The following is a 24,965-nucleotide window of genomic DNA, read 5'->3' on the forward strand; positions in this document are numbered from 1 at the left end:
CAAATGTCATTTCTTCAAGGACTTGGAGACTAGGTCAGAATAGGCCATATTTTCTACTATATATGTTCATAGAACCTCTACTTTTCTCACATTTGTAATATTTTGTAAATATATATTTGTGCGATTATTTAATTCATATATTTCTTCCCTACCAGAGTTTTTTTTCTGGAGACAGGGTCTAGCTCTTGTGTCCAGGCTGGAGTGCAGTGATTCGATCTCAGCTCACTGCTGCCTTGACATCCTGGACTCAAGGGATCCTCCCAGCTCAGCCTCTTGGGTAGCTGGGACCACAGGCACCGACCATCACCCCCGGCTAATTTTTAAATTTTTTGTAGAGATGGAGTCTCACCATGTTGTCCAGGCTGGTCTCAAAATTCTGAGCTCAAGCAATCCTTTCCTGCTTTGGCCTCTTTTTTTTTTTTTTTTTTTTTTTGAGACAGACTTTTGCTCTTGTTGCCCAGGCTAGAGTGCAATGGCGTGATCTCAGCTCACCATAACCTCCGCCTCCCAGGTGCAAGCAATTCTCCTGCCTCAGCCTCCTGAGTAGCTAGGATTACAGGCATGCGCCACCATGCCCGGCTAATTTTTTTTGTTTGTTTTGTTTTGTTTTTTGGAGACAGAGTCTCGCCCTGTCGCCCAGGCTGGAGTGCAGTGGCACGATCTTGGCTCACTGCAAGCTCCGCCTCCCGGGTTCACATCATTCTCCTGCCTCAGCCTCCCCAGTAGCTGGGACTACAGGCGACCACCACCACGCTCGGCTAATTTTTTTGTATTTTTAGTACAGATGGGTGTCCCCGTGTTAGCCAGGATGGTCTCGATCTCCTGACCTCGTGATCCGCCCGTCTCGGCCTCCCAAAGTGCTGGGATTACAGGCATGAGCCACCGTGCCCAGCATCTACCAGATTAAAAAAAAAAAAAAAACCCAGGCCGGGCACGGTGGCTCATGCCTGTAATCCAAGCACTTTGGGAGGCTCAGGCGGGTGGATCATGAGGTCAGGAGATCGACACCATCCTGGCTAACACGGTGAAACCCCATCTCTACTAAAAAAAATACAAAAAATTAGCCGGGCGTGGTGGCGGGCACGGGTAGTCCCAGCTACTGGGAGGCTGAGGCAGGAGAATGGCGTGAACGTGGGAGGCGGAGCTTGCAGTGAGCCAAGATCGTCCCACTGTACTCCAGCCTAGGCGACAGAGCGAGACTGTGTCTCAAAAAAAAAAAAAAAAAATCCATTAGATAAATGCTCCACAGTTTTTGTTTGTTTTTGTTTTTTAAGATTAGTCAAATGGGCCAGGCACAATGGCTCAGACTTGTAGTACCAGCAATTTGGGAGGCCAAGGAAGGAAGATCACTTAAGACCAGGAGTTTGAGACCAACTTGGGCAACTAGTGAGACCCTGTCTCTAAAAAAAAATTTAAAAATTAGCCTGGTGTGGTGGTACATGCCTTTGGTCTCAGCTGCCTGGAAGGCTGAGGTGGGAAGATCACTTGAGCCCGGGAGGTTGAGGATGCGGTGAGCTGAGATTGCTTCATTGCACTCCAGCCTAGGTGCCAGACCAAGACCCCAAGGCCCTGTCTCAAAAAAAAAAAAAAAACAACCAAACAAAAAACAAACAAACAAAAAAACATTTTTAACTCTGAAAGCTAGAGATGACTATCCATCTACTTCCTCCCCACTTTCAGACTAAGCCCGGGGCCAAAGCTCTAAGGGGCCTCAGGCAGACAGTAAAAGGTGGATAGAGACATCAAATGGAGGTGGATAGGAAGGCTTCTTCTGTGTTCTAAAGATTCTTCATCATAGTGGCTCGCGCCTGTAATCCCAACGCTTTGGGAGGCTGAGGTGGGAGGATCACTTGAGGTCAGGAGTTCGAGACCAGCCTGGCCAAAATGGTGAAACCCTGTTTCTACTGCAAATACAAAAATTAGCCAGGAGCGGTGGCATATGCCTGTAGTCCCAACTCCTCAAGAGGCTGAGGCAAAAGAATTGCTTGAACCCAGGAAATGGAGGCTGCAGTGAGCTGAGATCACGCCACTGCACTCCAGCCTATGCGTGGAGTCAGACTCTATTTCAAAAAATAAATACGGCCGGGCGCGGTGGCTCACGCTTGCAATCCCAGCACTTTGGGAGGCCGAGGCGGGCGGATCCCGAGGTCAGGAGATCGAGACCACGGTGAAACCCCGTCTCTACCAAAAAAAAATACAAAAAATTAGCCGGGCGTGGTGGCGGACGCCTGTAGTCCCAGCTACTCGGAGAGGCTGAGGCAGGAGAATGGCGTGAACCCGGGAGGCGGAGCTTGCAGTGAGCCGAGATCGCGCCACTGCACTCCAGCCTGGGCCACAGAGCGAGACTCCATCTCCAAAAAATAAATAAATAAATAAATAAATAAATAAATAAATAAATAAATAAAATAAAATAATAAAATTTCTTCATCAAGAAGATGTCTCAAACCAAAAAAAGATCCCTCAGACTCTCTGGCCCTAGCATCTCATCATACTGGCATGTAGAAACTTCTGCTGCCTCACTATGACCAAATCAATGTGTGCCACCCAGCTGCCAGAATAAGCTGTCACTCTAGATATTCTTTCTATATAACAGTGCTCAAAGCTAGGCAGGTGAGTATTCCCACCATCTTCTTCACTGCTCACCTGGTGTAATCTCTTTGTTGTTGTTGTTGATTTTTTTTGTTATTGTCTTTTTTTTTTTTTGAGACAGAGTCTTGCACTGTTGTCCAGACTCCCAGGCTGGAATGCAGTAGCACAATCTCGGCTCACTGCAGCCTCCACCCCCTGGGTTCAATCACTCCTCCCACCTCAGTCTCCGGAGTAGCTGGGACTATAGGCATGCTACAATGTCCAGCTAATTTTTGTATTTTTTGTAGAGACAGGGTTTTGCCATGTTGCCTAGGCTGGTCTCCAACTCCTGAGCTCAATCCACCCACTTTGGCTTCCCAAAGTGCTGAGATTACGGGTGTGAGCCACTGCATCTGGCCTGTGTAATCTCTTATCCAGTCTGGGCTTCAAGAGGAATATAGACAATGGAGTTTTCTCCAAGGGGTGAGGAGAGGTAAGGAGTACTAGGCAGAGTATCTCAGAGAACTGAGGATGTTTAGCTTAGAAAAGAGAAACCCAATGCAGGGCTGCGTTCTAGAAATGGCAGTAGATTCATTCCTCAAAACCCCAGAGGGCACAGCAAAAGATGGGGAATAAGACTGCAGTTCACGGCCGGGCGCGGTGGCTCACGCTTGTAATCCCAGCACTTTGGGAGGCCGAGGCGGGCGGATCACGAGGTCAGGAGATCGAGACCACGGTGAAACCCCGTCTCTACTAAAAATACAAAAAAAATTAGCCGGGCATGGTGGCGGGCGCCTGTAGTCCCAGCTACTCGGAGAGGCTGAGGCAGGAGAATGGCGTGAACCCGGGGGCGGAGCTTGCAGTGAGCCGAGATCGTGACACTGCACTCCAGACTGGGCGACAGAGAGAGACCCCGTCTCAAAAAAAAAAAAAAAAAAAAAAAGACTGCAGTTCACTTTCTAAAAATTAGCCAGCACCAACAACGAACCAGTATGCCATCTATTCAGCGGTCAGTGGTCCCCAACCTTTTTGGTACCAGGGGCCGGTTTTGTGGAAGACAATTTTTCCATGAATGGTGTGTGTGGTGAGGGGTGGTTTCAGGATGAAACTGTTCTACCTCAGATCATCTGGCATTAGATTCTCATAAGAAGCACCGAACCTAGATCCACAATTCACAACACAGTTCTAGCTCCTATGAGAATCTAATGCCACTGTTGATCTGACAGGAGGTGGAGCTCAGGCGGTAATGCTTGCTTGCCCACCCCTCACCGCCTGCTGTGTGGGCCGGTTCCTAACAGGCCATGGTCTGCAACTGGCGGTTGAGGACCCCTGGTCTATGTTATGAAGCACAAACAGGTAGACCCGATAACTTCTGATATACCTCTCCATTCCCAGAGTCTATAATTTCACAAATTTTTTCTTGCTGTCTCAAGCCAATCTTTCATTATAATTCTTCTCTCAAATATTGTTGGAGAGGTCAGGTAGGGAGGAAGAATTAGAATTGAATCCCTCAAAGCATGTTTCTTTTCTTTTCTTTTCTTTTTTGAGACAGAGTTTCAATCTTTGTTGCCCAGACTGGAGTGCAATGGTGTAATCTCGGCTAACCGCAACCTCCACCTCCCAAGTTAAAGTGATTCTCCTGCCTCAGCCTCCCAAGTAGCTGGGATTACAGGCATGCGCCACCATGCCTGGCTAATTTTGTATTTTTAGTGGAGACAGGGTTTCTCCATGTTGGTCAGGCTGGTCTCGAACTTCCGACCTCAGGTGATCTGCCCGTCTCGGCCTGCCAAAGCGCTGTGATTATAGGCGTGAGCCACTGCACCCGGCCAACGTGTTTCTAAAATTCTTCTTCTCCTAACTCCCAACGACAACATCAAAAAGTTCTCAGATGCAGGAAGGACTTGCTTAGAAATTCCTGGTTTTCTGGTTTCCCTGGCACCCTCGACAAGAGGGATATTCCAAAATTTCTAGAAATTTGTCCTATTTTGACCAGAGAGAAGAAAAAAGTTATAGTTCAGAGTCAGATGAGCTCTGGCTGGGTGAGGTGGCTCACGCCTGTAATCCCAGCACTTTGGGAGGCTGAGGCAGGTGGATCACCTGAGGTCAGGAGTTCGAGACCAGCCTGACAAACATGGTGAAACCCTGTCTCTACCAAAAATACAAAAATTAGCTGGGCATGGTAGCGGGTGCCTGTAATCCCAGTTATTCGGGAGGCTGAGGCAGGAGAATTGCTTGAACCCAGGAGGCCGAGGTTACAAGAGATCGAGCCACTGCACTCCAGCCTAGGTGACAGAGCCAAAAAAAAAAAAAAGAGTTAGCTAAATAGCTAAATAAGCTCTTTCCAAAGACCCAGAAAGTCCTGGGAACAAAATCACCCTGAAAGTAGTCTTAGAGTAGGCAGGAAATTTTCTTTCTTCTTTCTTTCTTTCTTTTTTTTTTTTTTTTTTTTTTTACAAAATAAAAACAGGGTTTCACTTTGTCGCCCAGGCTGGAATGCAGTGGTGCCGTGATAGCCCACTGTAGCCTGGATTTCCTGGGCTCAGGTGATTCTCCTGCTTCCGTCTCCTGAGTATCTTAGAACTGAGGGGACATGCCACCACGCCTTGCTAATTTCATAAATTTTTTGTAGAGATAGGGTCATGTGTTACCCAGGCTGGTCTTTTTTTTTATTTTTATTTTTTTTGAGATGGAGTTTCGCTCCCAGGCTGGAGTGCAATGGCACGAGTTTGGCTCACCGCAACCTCTGCCTCCTGGGTTCAAGCAATTCTCCTGCCTCAGCCTCCTCAGCAGCTGGGATTACAGGCATGTGCCACCACAACCGGCTAATTATGTATTTTTAGTAGAGACGGGGTTCCTCCATGTTGGTCAGACTGATCTCAAACTCCCGACCTCAGGTGATCCGCCTGCCTCAACTTCCCAAAGTACTGGGATTACAGGCGTGAACCACAGCGCCCGGCCCTGTTTAAGTGTTTATTGTAAGAACTGCACTGGATTAAGTTTTGGGGAAGAAAAGAAGGGGGTGAATTAGAAGCCAAATATGGGCCTGGCACCGTGGCTCACGCCTGTAATCCCAGCACTTTGGGAGGCTGAGGCTGGCGGATCACCTGAGGTCAGGAGTTGGAGACCAGCCTGACCAACACGGAGGAACCCTGTCTCTACTAAAAATACAAAATTAGCCAGTCGTGGGGACGCACCTATAATCCCAGCTACTCTGGAGGCTGAGGGAAGAGAATCGCTTGAACCCGGGAGGCAGAGGTTGCGGTAAGCCAAGATTGCGCCATTGCACTCCTGCCTGGGCAACAAGAGCGAAACTCCATCTCAAAAAAAAAAAAAAAAAAAAAAAAGCCAAACATAAGTTTCTAATTCTTGAAGAGAAGACAGGAGAAAAAGAGGAAAGACAAATGAAGGTAAAGTTAAACAATACAAAATATTTAAATAACAGCTCAAGAGGACAAATATTATGTAACAGTGCATATATGGACAATTTTTATTTTAGAGACGGAGTTTCGCTCTTGTTGCCCAGGCTGTAGTGCAATGGTGCGATCTCAGCTCACCGCAACCTCCAATTCCCAGGTTCAAGTGATTCTCCTGCCTCAGCCTTCCAAGTAGCTGGGATTATAGTACCCACCACCACGCCCAGCTAATTTTTGTATTTTTTAGTAGAGATGGGGTTTCACCATGTTGGCCAGGGTGGTCCTGAACTCCTGACTGTTGGGAACAAGCCCCCCCAAAATCTGGCCATAAACTGGCCCCAAAACTGACCATAAACAAAATCTCTGCAGCACTGTGACATGTTCATGATGGCCATAACGCCCATGCTGGAAGGTTGTGGGTTTGCTGGAATGAGGGCAAGGAACACCTGGCCCACCCAGGGCGGAAAACCGCTTAAAGGCGTTCTTAAACCACAAACAATAGCATGAGCGATCTGTGCCTTAAGGACATACTCCTGCTGCAGTTAACTAGCCCAACCCATCCCTTTATCTCTGCCCATCCCTTTGTTTCCCATAAGGAATACTTTCAGTTAATCTAATATCTATAGAAAGAATGCTAATGACTGGCTTGCTGTTAGGTAAATCTCTGTTCGGGGCTCTCAGCTCTGAAGGCTGTAAGACCCCTGATTTCCCACTTCACACCTCTATATTTCTGTGAGTGTGTCTTTAATTCCTCTAGCGCTGGGTTAGGGTCTCCACCTGACTTCAGGTAATCCACCAGTCTCGGCCTGCCAAAGTGCTGGGATTACAGGCGTGAGCCACCGTGCCCGGCCTTATGGCCAATTTTTTTTTTTTTTTTTTTGAGACAGAGTCTTTCTGTGTCACCCAGGTTGGAGTGCAGTGGCGCGATCTCGGCTCACTGCAAGCTCCGCCTCCCGGGTTCACGCCATTCTCCTGCCTCAGCCTCTCTGAGTAGCTGGGACTACAGGGGCCCGCCAGCACGCCCGGCTAATTTTTTGTATTTTTTAGTAGAGACGAGGTTTCACCGTGGTCTCTATCTTCTGACCTCGTGATCCGCCCGCCTCGGCCTCCCAAAGTGCTGGGATTACAAGCGTGAGCCACTGCGCCCGGCCTTTTTTTTTTTTTTGAGACGGAGTCTCGCTCTGTTGCCCAGGCTGGAGTGCAGTGGCGCGATCTCGGCTCACTGCAAGCTCTGCCTCCCAGGTTCACGCCATTCTCCTGCCTCAGCCTCCCAAGTAGCTGGGACTACAGGCGTCCGCCACCACGCCCAGCTAATTTTTTATGTTTTAAGTAGAGACGGGGTTTCACCCTGTTAGCCAGGATGGTCTCGATCTCCTGACCTCGTGAGCTGCCCGCTTCAGCCCCCCCAAAGTACTGGGATTACAGGCGTGAGCCACCGCGGGCCGCTATGGCCAATTTCTTTTTTTTGAGATGGAGTCTCGCTCTGTTGCGCAGGCTGGAATGCAGTGGCACAATCTCGGCTCACTGCAAGCTCTGCCTGCCGGGTTCACGCCATTCTCCTGCCTCAACCTCCTGAGAAGCTGGGACTACAGGTGCCCGCCACCACGCCCGGCTAATTTTTGTATTTTCAGTAGAGACAGGGTTTCACCTTGTTAGCCAGGATGGTCTCGATCTCCTGACCTCTTGATCCGCCTGCCTCGGCCTCCCAAAGTGCTGGGATTACAGGCGTGAGCCACCGCACCCGGGCTACGGCCAATTTTTAACTGCCCACTGAACTATGCAGCTGGATGTTGCTTTAAGAATTTAGAGGAGGTCGGGTCTGTTGGCTCACGCCTGTAATCCCTGAACTTTGGGAGGTCAAGGCAGGCTGACAGCTTAAGCCCAGGAGTTCAAGACCAGCCTGAGTAACATGGCAGAATCAGCTAAGTGTGCTGGTGCCCGCCTGTGATCCCAGCTGCTCAAGAGGCTGAGATGGGAAGATCACTTGAGCCTGGGAGTTGGTGGCTACAGTGAGCCGTGATCGCACCACTGCACACCAGACTGGGCGACAGAGTGAGACTCTGTCTCAAAAATAGATAACTTAAAAAAAGGTCTTCCTTCGTCTAAATCCTACTTCCAAGACACACACACACACACACACACACACACACATACACACACTCTTGGCCGGACGTGGTGGCTCATGCCTGTAATCCCAGCACTTTAGGATGCCGAGGCGGGCGGATCAACTAAGGTTGGGAGTTCGAGACGAGCCTGACCAACATGGAGAAACCACGTCTCTACTAAAAATACAAAATTAGCCAGGAGTGGTGGCGCATGCCTGTAATCCCAGTTACTCGGGAGGCTGAGAAAGGAGAATCGCTTGAACCCGGGAGGCGGAGGTTGCAGTGAGCCGAAATCACACCATTGCACTGCAGCCTGGGCAATAAGAGCGAAACTCCGTCTCGAAAATAAATAAATAAATAAATAAAAGCTGAATCACAACATCTTCCTCTGAAGGGTTGTTGTGATGTTAAAAATGAGATAATAGGCTGGATGGGTCACGCCTTGTAATCCCAGCACTTTGGGAGGCCCATCACTTTGAGGCTAGGAGTTCCAGATCAGCCTGGGTAACATGGCTGAGATAACGACGATAAAGTGAATGGCACATAGTAAGCGGTTAGCTATGTTTGACTCAGCCCCACCCTTCAATGATCCTGTGGGCATTTCTTCACAAAGTTGCAGGGTATTTCTGTAGTCCTCTCTCCAGTATTTTTCAGTATTTGTTCTAGCACACACTAGGCCTTCCACAAAAATGACTGAATGAAAACTCCTGGCAGCGGGAAAGCCGGGTGGGGGTGTGGGGAGGGGCACCCCAACACAAACACAGAAAATGCTACTACAGAACATCGGTTACTGGGCAGCGGTACCTTTCAGAACCCCTAGGGTGCCCTCACATCCTGCCTGGCTGGCCTGCTTCAAACGGCTCATTTAACCAAGGTCAAACTAAAATCTTGGCTGCTACTAAAATCCAGGAACCGTCACTTTTCCCAGATAAGAGAGACAGTTGCTCTATTAGCATGAGCAGCGGCAGGCCCAAAAGATCCCGCCTTCCTCCACAAGGCGAGCCTATCAGCGCTCCTCCAGCGATGAGCGGCAGCTCTCCAGGAGCCAATGAGTTCCTCCCCCTGGAAGGAACCCGCCCATCCCTTGTGTCGTCACTAGATCGCTTAAAAAGATGGAACCTCAGCGGCGCTTCCTCGTAGCGAGCCTAGTGGCGGGTGTTTGCGTTGAAACGTGAGCGCGACCCGACCTTAAAGGCGGGGGAGCAAAGGGAGGACAGAGCCCTTTAAAACGAGGCGGGTGGTGCCTGCCCCTTTAAGGGCGGGGCGTCCGGACGACTGTATCTGAGCCCCAGACTGCCCCGAGTTTCTGTCGCAGGCTGCGAGGAAAGGCTCCTAGGCTGGGTCCGGGTGCTTGGCGGCGGCGGCTTCCTCCCCGCTCGTCCTCCCCGGGCCCAGAGGCACCCCGGCTCCAGTCATGCTGAGCAGAGTATGGAAGCACCTGACTACGAAGTGCTATCCGTGCGAGAACAGCTATTCCACGAGAGGATCCGCGAGTGTATTGTGAGTGCGGGGCCGCGGCGGGGAGAAGCGGGGGTTGCGGGAGACGGGGAGGTTGGGGTCCGAGCCCATCTGGTCTCAGAGTGCCGTCAAACCATGCCTGGGCCAGCGGCGGGCGACGGAGGCCTCCGTCCGCACAGAAGGGCGGGTGCCCGGCTAGCGATCCCCTAGATGGGATCAGCTGGGTCCCTGAGCGATAAACAAAGGCCGTCGTTTCCGTTCCTCCCCCACACGCCCCTCCCCTGCCCCTCCCTCCCACCCCTCACCCAGCGCGTCTTCCTGTTGGGGGTGTCCGGGGACTGAGAGCCTGCGGAGTCCGCCTTAGTCTGATAATCGGGGAAGGATGGGTTTGCTTCTCAAACTGGGCTGAGGGCAAACTCAGCTGACGTTGGATGAAGGGGAGACGTCGTCACACTGAGCTTGATTCCAGAAAAGAGGGGAGGTGTAGGGATGGCAGACGGGAGAAACCTGGGGACTTGCTGGGTCATCTCCTGCTTTGGAAGAAAGGAGTCTTACTGGGGTGGATCCTAATATGTAGAGATGAGGAACAACCAAGTATTCCCCTGTCTTTTTTCTTTCTCATTAGTGTTTGTTTGAAACCCTGCAAGGCTGGGTTCCCAGCCTCTCAGCCATTCCGGGGTTTCCCCAGTGAGTGGTCCTCCCAGGGCTTCAGAGGGTACCTGGCTGCTGTTCCTTAAGCCCTCCCTGCCACTTAGAGCGACAGCTGAACCTTGCGCACAGAAGTGGACTATTCAATTCTGGGGTAGGGGTACCCAGTGGAGCTTAGGGAGTCATATCTTTTTCAGCCTTGCTTTGAGTTCTCACCTCTCTCCTTTCTCCTGTTTCCTTCCCCAGAGCTCCCCAGGGCAACCCTCATCTCCAGATAGTAAATGGAAAGGGAATGGTTTGGAAAAACAGAAAGAAATGTTAGTAAGTCTGGGAACCCATTGTTGGGGTCATTCCCTTCATTTTTCTCAGGCTGAGCTCTAGCCAGCCCTGGGCAGCCTGATTGGAGGAGGGGTAAATTGAGCCAGGACATAATTAGGTCTGCTCTTATCTGTGAGGACAGGAAAGTATATTAGTCTGTGTGTGCAACTCCAGTAGAAGTGTGCTTTTGGCAAGCCTTCCTTGTGTGTTTCTTGGTGGACAGTCCACATGGTGGGTTGGGCATATTGCAGAGGCACACCCAGGCCTTGAGACAGTGTCAGGCTGGAGGCTCACATTCCTAGAGAACGGGGAGGGATGAGACCTTGGACAGAAGCAGCCTCCTGGATGTCTCCCCAGTCCTTTAGTCCCATGAGCTGAGAACATCAGTGCTGGCTAAGGGTAGCCTGAAGACTTATGGTGCCTCCCCCACCTGGCTCTCATCTAGAGGCTAGAGAGCAACCTAGCTTCTTGGAACTGCGTGGAACTCCAACCTGACCTTTTGAGCCCTCCCACCTTCCTGGCTATTACGCAAGCCCAGGGCAGAACACAGGCTATAAAAATCTTGCAGCTACAATCTGAGTGGCTCCTTCTATTCTGCTTCCCTAATGTCAAAAGCTATGACTTTGTTCTAGATTGATGGCTCTCCTGTGTCTCTGTGGATTGTTCCCTCCTTGTATAGATAGCTGTATGTGTATTCCCTGTGGGGTCAGCCCTTTCTGGAGACTGGAAGACCTGTGAGACTGATCTTGTCTTCTTGGCCTATCTCAAACACAATAAATTCTCTTCTTGAGACTCTCTGGTGTTTTTGTTTTTGTTTTTTTGACCTAGTCTCACTGTCGCCCAGGCTGGAGTGCAGTGGCGTGATCTCTGCTCACTGCAACCTCCGCCTCCCAGGTTCTAGTGATTCTTGTACCTCAGCCTCCCAAGTAGCTGGGATTACAGGCACACGGCTTTTTTTTTTTTTGAGACTGAGTTTCGCTCTGTTGCCAGAGCTGGAGTGCAGTGGCACAATCTCAGCTCACTACAGCCTCTGCCTCCTGGGTTCAAGCAATTCTCCTGCCTCAGCCTCCTGAGTAGCTGGGACTACAGGCGCCCGCCACCACCCTTGGCTAATTTTTTGTATTTTTAGTAGAGATGGAGTTTCACCATGTTAGCCAGGATGGTCTTGATCTCCTGACCTTGTGATCCGCCCGCCTCAGCCCCCCAAAGTGCTGGGATTACAGGCATGAGCCACCACGCCCGGCCTTGTAATTTTTTTTGAGACGGAGTCTTGCTCTGTCACCCAGGCTAGAGTGCAGTGGCGCGATCACGGCTCACTGCAACCTCCACCTCCTGAATTCAAGTGATTCTCCTGCCTCAGCCTCTTGAGTAGCTGGGATTACAGGTACGCACCACCACACCCAGCTAATTTTTGTTTTTTTAGTACAGACGGGGTTCCACCGTGTTGATCAGGCTGGTCTTGAACTCCTGACCTCATGATCCTCCCACCTTGGCCTCCCAAAGTGCTATGATTACAGGCGTGAGCCTCAACGCCCAGCCCAATTTTTGTATTTTTAGTAGAGACAGGGTTTCACCATGTTGGCCAGGCTAGTCTCGAACTCCTGACCTCAAATGATTCATCTGCCTCGGCCTCCCAAAGTGCTGGGATTACATGTATGAGCCACGTGCCTGACCGAGACTCTCTGTTCTTGATTATAGAGCCAAGCTGGCCAGTGGCTCCTCCTCTGGGCAGCAGCAGCTTACTTGGGGTAGAGTAGGAATGAACATGCAGATTAACCTGGCTGAGTTCCACCATCACTGTCACTTGGCAGTCCAGCCAGCTCTAGAAGCACTGTAGATATTGGGCCCCAGCTAAAGCCCACTGTTAGGGCTAGAGGATTAAATGAGACTCTGGTTTGGCCCAGAGCAGACTTGATCTTTCAGGCCCCCAAATAAGCATGGAATAGAAGTTGTGACTTGGTCTAGAAACATGACACCTACTTTGGGTCAAGGCAGCAGTGTGGGTGGAGGTAGGAGGGTGGGGTAGCGATGGGGTGCCAGGACAATGCAGACGTCTTCCTCCCCTCAAACCTGCTTTCATTCCCAATAATGTGCTCAGAGTAAATTCCCTCTGGTTCTGTAGCTGGTTTGAAATGCGTGTGCATGTGCATTTCTGGGAGTTTTCTTTGCCCATTTACCAACCAGAGTTGGGCTGAGCTATTTTCTCCCAGTGAAGTCCTTGTAGGGCTGGGCATGGTGCTGTTTCCCCAGGTGCATGGGGCAGCCCCTGTCTGGCCCTTCTTCGAGGCCCCTGGGGCCCTGACTAGAAGGAAGTACCTGGGGGATCAGAACAGAACATACTTCCAGATGGAACCCTTGGAAGTATGGAGCCTTATCTTGAGGAAGTGATGGCCATGGAATTAACAGAGAGGCCCTTGGGGCTGTAGAGTGTGCTGAAGGTTAGAGCTTCTCATTCCAGCTCATATTCTGCTACAGATATCAACACTTCTGTTTGCGACACTGTACATCCTCTGCCACATCTTCCTGACCCGCTTCAAGAAGCCTGCTGAGTTCACCACAGGTACTTTAATTTCCCTCCCTCCTGCCACAGTCCCTGTTGCCATGGGCGAACCTCAGGGGAATGGGCCTATGGTGCCCATTGGGAAAGGAGCAGTGGCTGTGTGAGGCTGTTCTGGAGCCTTTGCCTCTTCAGCCTCCCTTTCTGCACAGACAGGGGCAAGGGCGGCTAGATGGAAGTGTCTGCTGGGCAGGTCATATAACATTTCTGATCCTCAGTTTCATCCTACAAAATGGGCATAACAATGTCTACCCTACTCCATTGTGTGGACCAAAGGAAATGGTTAATGTGAAAGCCCTTTGTGAACCTGAAGTGGGCAACTGCTGGATGAATGTCATTACGGGCACAGGCTCTGTGTCATCTCCTCTCCTAGTGCTCCCACAGCCAGGACCAGAGACCTCCCTGATGACTGGGGAACCTGGTGATGGTGGCCTTTCTCTTTATGGGGCGCCTGAGTATGCTCAGATTGCAACTTTCCTTCCCTAGACATTGTGTAATTGGGGGTGGGGCACACTTGCCCCAGTTCCTAGCTCCAGCCTTTCCTTCTCTCAGGATGGCTCAGGGTGAGTCCCCACCCAACAAGGCAGCTACCCTAGAGTAATTCCCTTGGGGACTTTCTCTGTGAATCTCCCCTTCCCCCTCCTCTCTTTTCACTTTCCTGGACCCAGCCACTGATGTAAACCAACCTCACAGACTAGTTGTTTATTATATTAATACTTTGAGCATATAAAGAGGAACTTGTGATGGGAGAGATCTAGGGAGGAGGAAAGAAGTATAGGAATGTCTGGCCTATATTCTTTTCACCTGGGACCACTGATTTTTAAGCTGCCACCTTGGCTGGAGAACAGGCTATGGAGTTCATAATGTGTGGTCTCCTGGAGCCTCCTGCTCAGCTCTGCCTTCTTTGAGGGGGCAGGGATGGGGCAGGGAGCACATTGTAATACCAACGGCCTCAGAGCTGCCACCTGATGTCCTCCTGCCTCTTCCCCGTGCCTCTGTCTCTTACAGTGGATGATGAAGATGCCACCGTCAACAAGATTGCGTAAGTGTCCCTGCCTCAGCACCTAACGTCAGTGGTCTTTAGGAACTGGGATCTAGGGAGGCCTGGAGCTGGAGGGAGAAGGGGGAAGTCTCACACAGTGAAGAGAGAGTTTCTGTTTCCACCCCATTTCTGGCTTCCGGCTTTACCTCACCCTGGGGACGCTCAGAAAAGCTGCCGTTCCTGTCTTCCTGGTTAGGCCAGGAGCTCGTAGGAGCCTCGTGGCCAGGAACATCCGCTGGGGCCTGAGTCACCGGAAATGACTCCAGCTTGGCTTCACCTCCCAGCGACCAATAGGGAGGGAGTGGAGGGGGGATGCAGATTGATGGAAAAAGAGCAGGGTGTGGGGAAGGTGGGAACCCCTGAGGGAGGGGCATGCTTGGTTCTGGGAGAAAGGCCCATATTCCAGGCTGCCAGTGTTCACTAGTACATGCAGAGAAGGATAGAGATATGACTCCTTTGAGTCAATAGATGAGAAGGCAGCCCTCCACCCTTGATGGACCAACGAGATAGAAGTGCCCGTCTTCAGTGTATGCAGTCCAGGGCATGGACCTTGGCTATGAAGCTAGGTTTCAGTTCCCTCTTGTCCTCCTTTGCCCTCATGCCTTTGCGCAGGGCATAGCCATATGGGATGACCCTGTGCTTATCTGGGCTAAAAGAGGTAAGCTCAGAAATCCATATCCCTGAGCAAAGAAGAGAAGCCAGGCCCCTAGTTTTGGCATCATACCTGGCATAACTTATAGGCATGTATGGGAGGACCACATTCCTGGGGACAGCCTGGGTATGTGACATGGCAGGTGACCAGGTTCCCATGAATGCCCGAGGCTGTGCCCATCCCATGAGCTGGGGCTTCCCTGGAGGTAAAGAGCTAGGGTGGGGCAGCAGTGGATAGAACCCCAGCTGGACAGCTCCTTCCTTAGCTCTGTGATTGCTACAGCTGGTTCTGGAAGCCACAGGTACCCTCAGGACAAATGGGGCTTCTTCAGCACAGGGTAGTGAGTGCTGAGCTAAGCAAGGACACTGTCCCCTTCTCTGCCCAGGCTCGAGCTGTGCACCTTTACCCTGGCAGTTGCCCTGGGTGCTGTCCTGCTCCTGCCCTTCTCCATCATCAGCAATGAGGTGCTGCTCTCCCTGCCTCGGAACTACTACATCCAGTGGCTCAACGGCTCCCTCATCCATGGTGTGTGGCTCCTGGAGGCTGCTTGGGGGTGGGGATGGGGAGCAGAGAGCAGATAGAGTCGGGTGGACTTAGGCAGCCGTGCGCCTATCAGTCATATGTCGCACCTTCCCACTCTGCTTCTCCTGCAAATGATCAGCCTCTTGTGGGTTGCCGCTCCCCTTACTGACCACTTCTGCTTTTCCTTTTTTGCTCTAGGCCTCTGGAACCTTGTTTTTCTCTTCTCCAACCTGTCCCTCATCTTCCTCATGCCCTTTGCATATTTCTTCACTGAGTCTGAGGGCTTTGCTGGCTCCAGAAAGGTAAGTAGGGGATATGCATCCAGGCAGGAAACGGAATTCCACACACATGGTTCAACTGAAGAGATTTTAATAAAGAGGCTATTTGCAGAGGTTTAGTTAAAGGAAGTTTGAGGCTCTAGTGACAGTAGGAAGTCATTACCACCGTTAGGCCCGCAGGGACAAAGCGAGGAAATGATTTCTAGAATCCACTAATAGCTGAAGCCAGGGATGTGAAGCTGCCCAGAGAAGAGCTGTTGTATTAGTGTCATAATCACTGCCAAAACCATTGTGGCAGACATGGGAGGACTCACAGGAAACATACACTCACCTTTCTTCTACCTTCCATTCTCCTGCTGGATGCGAAACCAGAGGGCAAAGAGCTTGTGGGATGCAGACCTCAGAGGTCAGCCTCCCAGAGCACACAACGACAAGGAATAGGTCTGGGGAAAGGAGATGCAAATGAAGAACACCTGGTATGTGGGGTGACCTTAGACTGGGGAGTGGGAAGACAGAGCAACTTAGCAGAATAAGAGGAAAACCCTCTCTCTTATCTGCTGAATCCAGAACTCTCTGGTTCCCTCAGGCCGGCCGCCATCTCCGATGTCCCCACACTGCCCTGATGTTAACCTTCTTCACCTGTTGCCTCCTCCCGTAGGGTGTCCTGGGCCGGGTCTATGAGACGGTGGTGATGTTGATGCTCCTCACTCTGCTGGTGCTAGGTATGGTGTGGGTGGCGTCAGCCATCGTGGACAACAACAAGGCCAGCAGAGAGTCACTCTATGGTGAGTGGCCCAGCTTCCTCCAGGCTGTGTGGCTTTTCAGTTGGCTCATGTCCCCCTGCCTGGAATGACCGTAACCTTCTAAAGTGGAAAATGTTGGCACCTTCTCCCTTAGACTGAAGTTTCAAACTGATAGACATCTGGCCAAATCCAATCTGCAGAAATGTTTCATTGGGCCCATGCAATGGTTTTTAAAATATATATTATTCAGTTGCTAACATTTTAAATTGGGAGGTTTCACATTGATATCCAGATATCTAACTTTGCTTGACAAGGAGAAGATCTGGCTACATTAGTCCCTGGTGATGGGGGCCAAATAGCAGTTGTACCCTTTAGTTAGGGGTTAGGATCTCCAGTTTACTATAGGCCCTGCCACTCCCTCTTCTGCTAATGCTGGCCAGCTTTCTTCATTTGTATTAATTGCCTAACCCCTGTGGGGACTGTGCCCTTGTCTAGACTCTGAGGCCTGTCAGCCTGGGGACAGTAAGCAAGGAGAGATGAGCTGACATGCCTCTTTTTTTTATCCTTAGACTTCTGGGAGTACTATCTCCCCTACCTCTACTCATGCATCTCCTTCCTTGGGGTTCTGCTGCTCCTGGGTGAGTGTACAGGGTCTGGGAGGAATGGGCAGGGTCCTTGGACCAGAGTAACCAGGCTAGAAGGAGAGGGAATGGAGGGGCATGTTAGGGAAGGGGTGGCGAGCAGGGTCTGGCAGGTGACTGGCTCTTGTCCCCACAGTGTGTACTCCACTGGGTCTCGCCCGCATGTTCTCCGTCACTGGGAAGCTGCTGGTCAAGCCCCGGGTATGTGGTGTTCCTTGCTCTTTGATCCTGCAGGGTGAGCTTCCTGCAGAGCTGGAACCAAACAATGAAACAACCCTATGATTGTGTAGTACACAACTTGCAGAGAGCTACAGCCTTTGTTGGTTCCTGTATTCTGTGCCTCTATCATGCAGAGCTGGTCACCAGACATGCAGGGCAGAATACAGGGCAATTGGGAGGGACTGAGCAAAGTTGCGGGTGAATGAGGGTCTGGGGGAGGCCTGGGACTATGGAGCCCTGGGAAGAACAGGGTTCTCCTGGGGCCTTTGGGTCAGGGAGCCTCTGACAATTAGTCTCTTCCTTTCCCCTGCCCCTAGCTGCTGGAAGACCTGGAGGAGCAGCTGTACTGCTCAGCCTTTGAGGAGGCAGCCCTGACCCGCAGGATCTGTAGTGAGTTGCAGTTCTTCCCTGCTGGGGTGGTGGGCTTGGCCTGGGCAGAGACTGCAGGACTGGAGAGCAACACCATCTTCTCTGCCCTCAGATCCTACTTCCTGCTGGCTGCCTTTAGACATGGAGCTGCTACACAGACAGGTCCTGGCTCTGCAGACACAGAGGGTCCTGCTGGGTATGTGGCTCGGTAGGGCTTGGGATACCTGGCTTTCCCCAAGGAGAGTAGCCCCTGGTTCCAGGTGCTTGCTGACAGCCTCCCATCCCTGCACAGAGAAGCGGCGGAAGGCTTCAGCCTGGCAACGGAACCTGGGCTACCCCCTGGCTATGCTGTGCTTGCTGGTGCTGACGGTGGGTATACCAGCCCTGGAGGTGGGGAGTGGACCCTCAGTACTTGAGGCCTTCTCAGGGAGAGGGGAGGCAATGCAGGGACCTGGTTATCATCAGTAATAGTGGTTGCTTCTCACTGAGTGCCTACTTTTATGTCCTGCCTGTGCTGAGCACAAATGTTGAGCACATCAATCCCCATTTTGTAGATGAAGAGACAGAGTTGAGTGACTTGCCCAAGGTCACACAGGGCCAGTGAGGAGTTGTGCAGGTTTGCCCTGGCATGAGAATAATAAACATTGAAATTCAGTCAATTCCCCTATGGACTCGGGAATAGATCTCATCAGTTGGAGGAAGAGAGATGCCTTTTCCTATTCAGCCTTTTTGCAATCCTTCCACCTAGAGGAGATGTATCTTATGATATCCTCAAAGGCACTCTGTTGCTAATAGCAGCCTTGATGAGGTCCCATACAGCTCATTGGAAGCAGAGCTAGTCTTGGAAACTGAAAATGTTAGACCAGAGTCTCTGCCCATTCCTTTAGCTCTGGGTCCAGCCGTGGTCAGGGGTGGGATGGGAGTCTGACCTTGCCTCACACAGGGCCTGTCTGTGCTCACTGTGGCCATCCACATCCTGGAGCTGCTCATCGATGAGGCTGCCATGCCCCGAGGCATGCAGGTACCAGGCTGCCCTCCCACCATATCCTTTGGGGAGGGCCTAAGAACAGCTGGGGAGAGGAGGCAGAAGCTGAGGACAGTGGGAAGGCTGGGTGCTGGGCAGTGCTGATGGTGGGGATGCTCACAGTGATACTGCCCCACTCCTCAGGGTGCCTCCTTAGGCCAGGTCTCCTTCTCCAAGCTGGGCTCCTTTGGTGCTGTCATTCAGGTGGTACTCATCTTGTATCCTTCTGGAAACCCATCATTGCCTCTGTTCAGCAAACCTGTCTCCTGGGACTCTAGACAGAGCACTTCTTGGACTTTGTCTCCTTTGGGACTCTGAGCAACACTGATGGGAAGTGGGGCAAGTTTTCATCAACCTCGGGTTCAGAAAGAAGGAAAAGACTTAATTTTGAAAGGAGGGCTGGTGGTTCAGTAGAATCTGATTAGAAGAAAATAAAAAGAGACCAGGTGCAGTGGCTCACAACTGTAATCCTAGCACTTTGGGAGGCTGAGGCGGGTGGATTGCTTGAGCTTAGGATTTCAAGACCAGTCTGAGCAACATGGTGAAACCCGGTCTCTACAAAAAGTACAAAAAATTAGCCAGGCGTGGTGGTGCGTGCTTGCATTCCCAGCTACGTGGGAGGCTGACGTGGGAGATCGCTTGAGCCCAGAACGTCAAGGCTGCAGTGAGCTGAAATCGCACTACTGCACTCCAGCCAGCCGGGGTGACAAAGTGAGACCCTGTCTTAAAAAAAAAAAGGAAGTGGGCTGGGAGAGAGCCTGTTCCCTTTGAGATGAGTTATTAATTCTTAGGAGCCAGCCAGTTCTTCCTTAATGCAGTGGCAGTTACCTAATGGTGTCCTCAGTTGTGGGCTTCTATAGCTCTCCACTCTTCCGGAGCCTGCGGCCCAGATGGCACGACACCGCCATGACGCAGGTAGCTGGGAGGGGGTAAGGGAAGCCTCCCGGGGGGTGTGGATGGGCACTAGGTGCCTGCAGCTCTTCCACCCTCACCTCTCCTTTCCCTGCTTCCATCCAGATAATTGGGAACTGTGTCTGTCTCCTGGTCCTGAGCTCAGCACTTCCTGTCTTCTCTCGAACCCTGGGTAAGTATTGAAAGGAGGAGATAAAGGAATTGGATTTTTTTGAGTACTTACTGATGCAAAGCAGGCACTTTATATACATGCTTTCTCTAATTCCCACAACAAACCCATGAGTAGGTATTATCCGCATTATACAGATGAGGAAAGCGAGGCTCTGTAAAGTGCCTACACTGAGCTTCAGGGTCAAAGTACATACTGTTTTTTTTTTTTTTTTTTTTTTGAGACGGAGTCTCACTCTGTCACCCAGGCTGGAGTGCAATGGCACGATCTCGGCTCACTGCAACCTCCACTTCCCGGGTTCAAGCAATTCTCCTGCCTCAGCCTCCCGAGTAGCTGGGATTACAGGCACCCGCCACCACACCCAGCTAACTTTTTGTGTTTTTAGTAGAGACAGCGTTTCACTATGTTGGCCAGGCTGGTCTCGAACTCCTGACCTCAGGTGATCCGCCCGCCTCAGCCTCCCAAAGTGCTGGGATTACAGGCGTGAGCCACCGCACCGGCCAGTACATACTTTTTACATTTGGTACATCCCACTGCCTCTCATTTACTTCTACTTTTTGGTCAGGGAACACACTTTTTTCTAAATCTTTCTCCCGGGTGAATAATCTAGTAAATATTCCTATTTGAAAGATGATAAACAGAGAAGCTACCTGATTAACCCAGATTATACAGCTAGTTTGAGGCAAGGTCAAGTCAGTCTAGGACCCTTGTCTCCTGAACCCCAGGCTAGTGCTTTCTCTATACACTGGGGTGTCACATAATACACTCACTCCTTCTCCTGCCTTTAGAGCTATATCTAGAATTAACTGGTTAAAAAGTTCAAGAGTGGCTGGGCGCAGTGGCTCATGCCTGTAATCCCAGCACTTTGGGAGGCCAAGGTGGGCGGATCACCTGAGGTCGGGATTTTGAGACCAGCCTGACCAACATGGAGAAACCCCGTCTCTACTAAAAATACAAAATTAACCAGGCGTGGTGGTGCATGCCTGTAGTCCCAACTACTCGGGAAGCTGAGGCAGAAGAATCACTTGAACCCAGGAGGCAAAGGTTGCGGTGAGCTGAGCTCACGTCATTGCACTCCAGCCTGGGCAACAAGAGTGAATCTTCATCTCAAAAAAAAAAAAAAAAGTTCAAGAGTGTAACTAGTTCACCCCAAGGTAGTACGTGAGCTGCAGAGGTAACAGCCGCCCTCCTACCTCACCCTAAATACCACATCATCCTCTGTATTTTATATGTGATTTCATATTTAAATTAGTTCTGGGGCCAGGCCTGGTGGCTCACGTCTGTAATCTCACACTTTGGGAGGCCAAGGTGGACAGATCAGCTTGAGGCCAGGAGTTCAAGACTGGCCTAGCCAACATGGCGAAACCCCATCTTTATGAAAAATACAAAAATTAGCCAGGTATGGTGGCACGTGCCTGTAATCTCAGCTGAGGCATGAAAATTGCTGAGCTTGGGAGGTGGCTGAGGCATGAGAATTGCTTGAGCTTGGGAGGTGGAGGTTGCAGCGAGCCAAGATGGTACCATGGCACTCCAGCCTGGGTGACAGAGCAAGACTCTGTCTCAGAAAAAAAAAAAGAAATCAGCTGTGAGCCAGCCACGGTGGTTCACGCCTGTAATCCTAGCACTTTGGGAGGCCAAGGTGGGAGGATCACTTGAGGCCAGGAGTCCTAGGCCAGCTTGAGCAATATAGTGAGACCCCATCTCTACAAAAAAAAAAAAAAAAGTTTTTTTAATTAGCACACCTATAGTCCTAGCTATATGTGAGACTGAGGCAGGAGGATTGCTTGGGCCCAGGAGTTTGAGGCTGCAGTGAGCTAAGCTTGTGCCACTGCACTCCAAAACCAAATTAAACGAAACAAAAAACAGCTCTATTTCATTCTTAACGTTATATTATTTCCACTCTACCATTTGTATATATGCCAGGAGAATTTGTAAGAAAGTAGGCTTGTGGGTCTTCCAGTTAGTTCCTTTAGGTTGGATGCAGGTAAGAATATTTAAAGGTGGGGAGCAGAGTTTTTTGATTTATGATAATATTGTGAGGGGACCAGTAAATGTTAGAATAGTGCCTGGCACAGACAGTGCTTTATGTGTGTTGTCTCATTTAATTCTTAGGAAACTGAGGCACAGAAAATTTAAGGAAATTGCCCCAGATCACACAGCTAGTTAGGGGTGGAGTTGGGATATGAACCAAAGCAGCCTGATCAGTCTGAGCACTCAGCAACCACACTGTTCTGTCTACTAAAAAAAACTTGGTGAACTGCTTATTCCAGGCCCAGGAACAAGTAGTAGGCTCTGGGAGTTCCTGGGGACACCAGGAGCCAGAGGAGGCCTCACTGGAGGAGAAGATACCAGACTCTGGAAGCGAAGTTGAAGCAAGCCTAGCTGCTGAGACTTTGAACAGTCCCGAACTGCTCTTGAGACAGCTTGGGTGGTAGAATTGGGAGAGGCCAACCTATCAGTTGCAGTGTTGAAATGTGGCCACCAGGAGGCAGCAGAAAGTTGGGCTGGTAGCAGAAAAGGGCCTGGGGAGCCCACCTCTCAACCTGGCCTTTGTACTTCAGGGCTCACTCGCTTTGACCTGCTGGGTGACTTTGGACGCTTCAACTGGCTGGGCAATTTCTACATTGTGTTCTTCTACAACGCAGCCTTTGCAGTCCTCACCACACTCTGTCTGGTGAAGACCTTCACTGCAGCTGTGCGGGCAGAGCTGATCCGAGCCTTCGGTGAGAGGGAGTGAGGGTGCAGGCTAGTGGCGGGTGGTAGTCATCTAGGACCCTCTGGATCACGGGTCACCCCAGCAGGGGAGAGGGTGTGCTTCCTGCTTTGTGGGTAACGTACCTCATTCACACATTCTGTGGCTTGGCTGCCTGCTCCCTAACGGACTGGACCTTTGACTTGCTTTTGACTGCCCATCTCCTCCTCTTCTCCAGGGCTGGACAGACTGCCGCTGCCCGTCTCCGGTTTCCCCCGGGCATCTAGGAAGACCCAGCACCAGTGACCTCCAGCTGGGGATGGGAAGGAAAAAACTGGACACTTACCATCTGCTGCCTAGGCCTGGAGGGAAGCCCAAGGCTAGTTGGACCTCAGGACCTGGAATCTGAGAGGGTGGGTGGCAGAGGGGAGCAGAGCCATCTGCACTGTTGCATAATCTGAGCCAGAGTTTGGGACCAGGACCCCCTGCCTTTCCATACTTAACTGTGGCCTCAGCATGGGGTAGGGCTGGGTGACTGGGTCTAGCCCCTGGTCCCAAATCTGTTTACACATCAATCTGCCTCACTGCTGTTCTGGGCCATGCCCATAGCCATGTTTACATGATTTGATGTGCAATAGGGTAGGGTGGGGGCAGGGAAAGGACTGGGCCAGGGCAGGCTGGGGAGATAGATTGTCTCCCTTGCCTCTGGCCCAGCAGAGCCTAAGCACTGTGCTATCCTGGAGGGGCTTTGGACCACCTGAAAGACCAAGGGGATAGGGAGGAGGAGGCTTCACCCATCAGCAATAAAGTTGATCCCAGGGTTTGCTTTGTTTTTTTAAAGTGCCTGTCTCTGTGTGTATTTGAACAGCCTTGCTCCCACCAGCCCAGCGTCTGCCCAGTAAGAGAAGCAGAGGTGTCCTGCCCACCATCCTTTTCCTTCCCCTTCATCTATATTATTAGCATCCTTTGGGGACTTGGATCTGGTGTTAGACCATGCAGTTGGGCAGTGGGAAACTCCTCCATCCTCAGCCTTGCTTAAAGCTGGCTTGTCCCCTGAATCCTCCTTATATCCATGGCCTTGTTTCTGTACCTTGAGTATTGGGGGTAGGACATGGGCATAGGAGTAGGATAACCTCCCCCGGTACACTCACACCTTCAGCCCTATCCTCCCTGGCTTAACTATTGGATATAGAGTAAAATAAGTGGCTGGCTGACAAGGATTTTCATTTCCTACCTGAGAGAAGCATCTAGCTTTTTACTAGAGGCCATCAGTTTCTTGAAGAGCCCATGTGCTATGTTGGGAGTAAGAGCGCAAAACTTAGGCTTATACAGATTGTGTATTGCACAACTTCCAGGGACACTATTCACCTCATAGTCATTGTGTGGATAGTTACTATGATAGTTTTCTCATAAATGTCGGTCATCTTGAGGAAGGGGTGCTTTTTTTTTCTTTTTTCTCTCTTCTTTTTTTTTGTGTGTGTGAGACAAGGTCTGGCCCTATCACCCTGGCTGGAGTGCAGTGGTGCAATCTCAGCTCACTGCAACCTCCGCATTCTGGGCTCAAGCCATTCTTCCAGCTCAGGCTCCAGAATAGCTGGGACAACAGATGCATGCTACCATGCCTGGCTAATTTTTGTATTTTTAGTAGAGATGGGGCTTTGCCATGTTGCCTGGGCTGGTCTTGAACTCCTGAGCTCAAGTGATCCACCTGCCTTGGACTCCCAAAATGATGGAATTACTGGGGTGAGCCACGACAACCCGCCATCTTTTTTTGGAGGGGGGTGGGTCTCTGTCACCCAGGTTAGAGTGCAGTGGCATGATCTTAGCTCACTACAGCCTTGAACTCTTGCACCCAAGTGATCCTCCTTCCTCAGCCTCTTGAGTACCTAAGACTACAGGCATGTACCACCATCTCCCACTAATTGATGTTTTTTTTTGAAACGGGGTCTCACTATGTTGACCAGGTTGGTCTTCAACTCATGGCCTCAAGCAGTCCTTGCCTCAGCCTCCCAAAGTATTGGGATTACAGGAGTGAGCCACTGTGCCTGGCCTGGTTTTTTCTAACATACACAAAGTTGCTATGAGTACTAGCCATAGAGTGGGGTGACGGGGGGTGAGGGGAGGGTGAGTATGAAACACGAAGTGTAGATTCCACAAATACTTGCAAAGCACCCTTCTGTAGAGTAGGCACTTAACCTTGGAGATACATGATAAATATGTGTGTGCTTAAGATTGCTTTGTCTAGTAAGGTGCCAGATAATTCTAATACTGTTCTACTACTGCAGTTAAGTGATGGTTCTTGAGGGAACACAGGTGGGCAGTGTTGGGACATCAAGGAAGGCTTCTTAGAAGAAATGACTTCTAAACAAAAGAAAATGGCTGTGGTGCCTCTGAGATGAGATCTGGGTGGCTGAAAATGGAGCCCCAGGAGTCCAGAGAGGGAGAAAGCTGGAGAGGTGCCTAGATGGACGGTTAAGGGAAGTGATCCTCACCTCTTACAAAGACTTTTGAGTGTCCACTGCCCTTCAGCAGCTTCCAACTGACAAGTTATTCATTTGAAAAGCAGCAGCTATTAGATGCCTGGCAAAGAAGAGAAGGGGGAAAATGTTGGAAGCCCTAAACCAGACAATAAGTA

The 24,965-nt window shown here is 50.7% G+C and overlaps 1 protein-coding gene across 5 annotated transcripts; it reads left to right on the forward strand.

The window, feature by feature from the left end:
* The first annotated feature begins 9,181 nt into the window (after positions 1–9,181).
* LMBR1L (limb development membrane protein 1 like) lies at positions 9,182–23,170 on the forward strand. Of its 5 annotated transcripts, none has more exons than XM_058433340.1 (17): positions 9,182–9,586; positions 12,969–13,070; positions 14,076–14,109; positions 15,176–15,286; positions 15,482–15,585; positions 16,220–16,346; positions 16,874–16,942; positions 17,082–17,146; positions 17,482–17,554; positions 17,646–17,729; positions 17,826–17,902; positions 18,477–18,554; positions 18,702–18,775; positions 19,382–19,472; positions 19,575–19,641; positions 22,200–22,361; positions 22,569–23,170. In XM_058433340.1, the coding sequence occupies exons 3-17, from the start codon at positions 14,079–14,081 to the stop codon at positions 22,634–22,636; spliced, it is 1,281 nt and encodes a 426-aa protein (XP_058289323.1). In that variant the 5' UTR covers positions 9,182–9,586; positions 12,969–13,070; positions 14,076–14,078; the 3' UTR covers positions 22,637–23,170. The 5 variants fall into 5 exon arrangements, with proteins under 5 accessions (XP_058289323.1, XP_031999358.1, XP_031999357.1 ...); XM_032143467.2 differs by having other exon boundaries at positions 9,184–9,586; positions 12,986–13,070; positions 15,147–15,286; positions 18,762–18,775; XM_032143466.2 differs by having other exon boundaries at positions 9,185–9,586; positions 12,986–13,070; positions 15,147–15,286.
* Positions 23,171–24,965: the final 1,795 nt, after the last annotated feature.

Source organism: Hylobates moloch, unplaced genomic scaffold, assembly GCF_009828535.3.
Source record: "Hylobates moloch isolate HMO894 unplaced genomic scaffold, HMol_V3 SCAFFOLD_22, whole genome shotgun sequence".
NCBI lineage: Eukaryota > Metazoa > Chordata > Mammalia > Primates > Hylobatidae > Hylobates > Hylobates moloch.

What these genes read in the sequence shown, in the direction of transcription:
- LMBR1L (XM_032143468.2), top strand. Translation starts at nt 13,131, where the DNA reads ATGGGCCTATGGTGCCCATTGGGAAAGGAGCAGTGGCTGTGTGAGGCT. An exon ending in CCTGATGACTGGGGAACCTG is followed by an intron (nt 13,489 to 14,075) that starts GTGATGGTGGCC and finishes TGTCTCTTACAG; the next exon opens with TGGATGATGAAGATGCCACC. An exon ending in GACACAGAGGGTCCTGCTGG is followed by an intron (nt 17,730 to 17,825) that starts GTATGTGGCTCG and finishes ATCCCTGCACAG; the next exon opens with AGAAGCGGCGGAAGGCTTCA.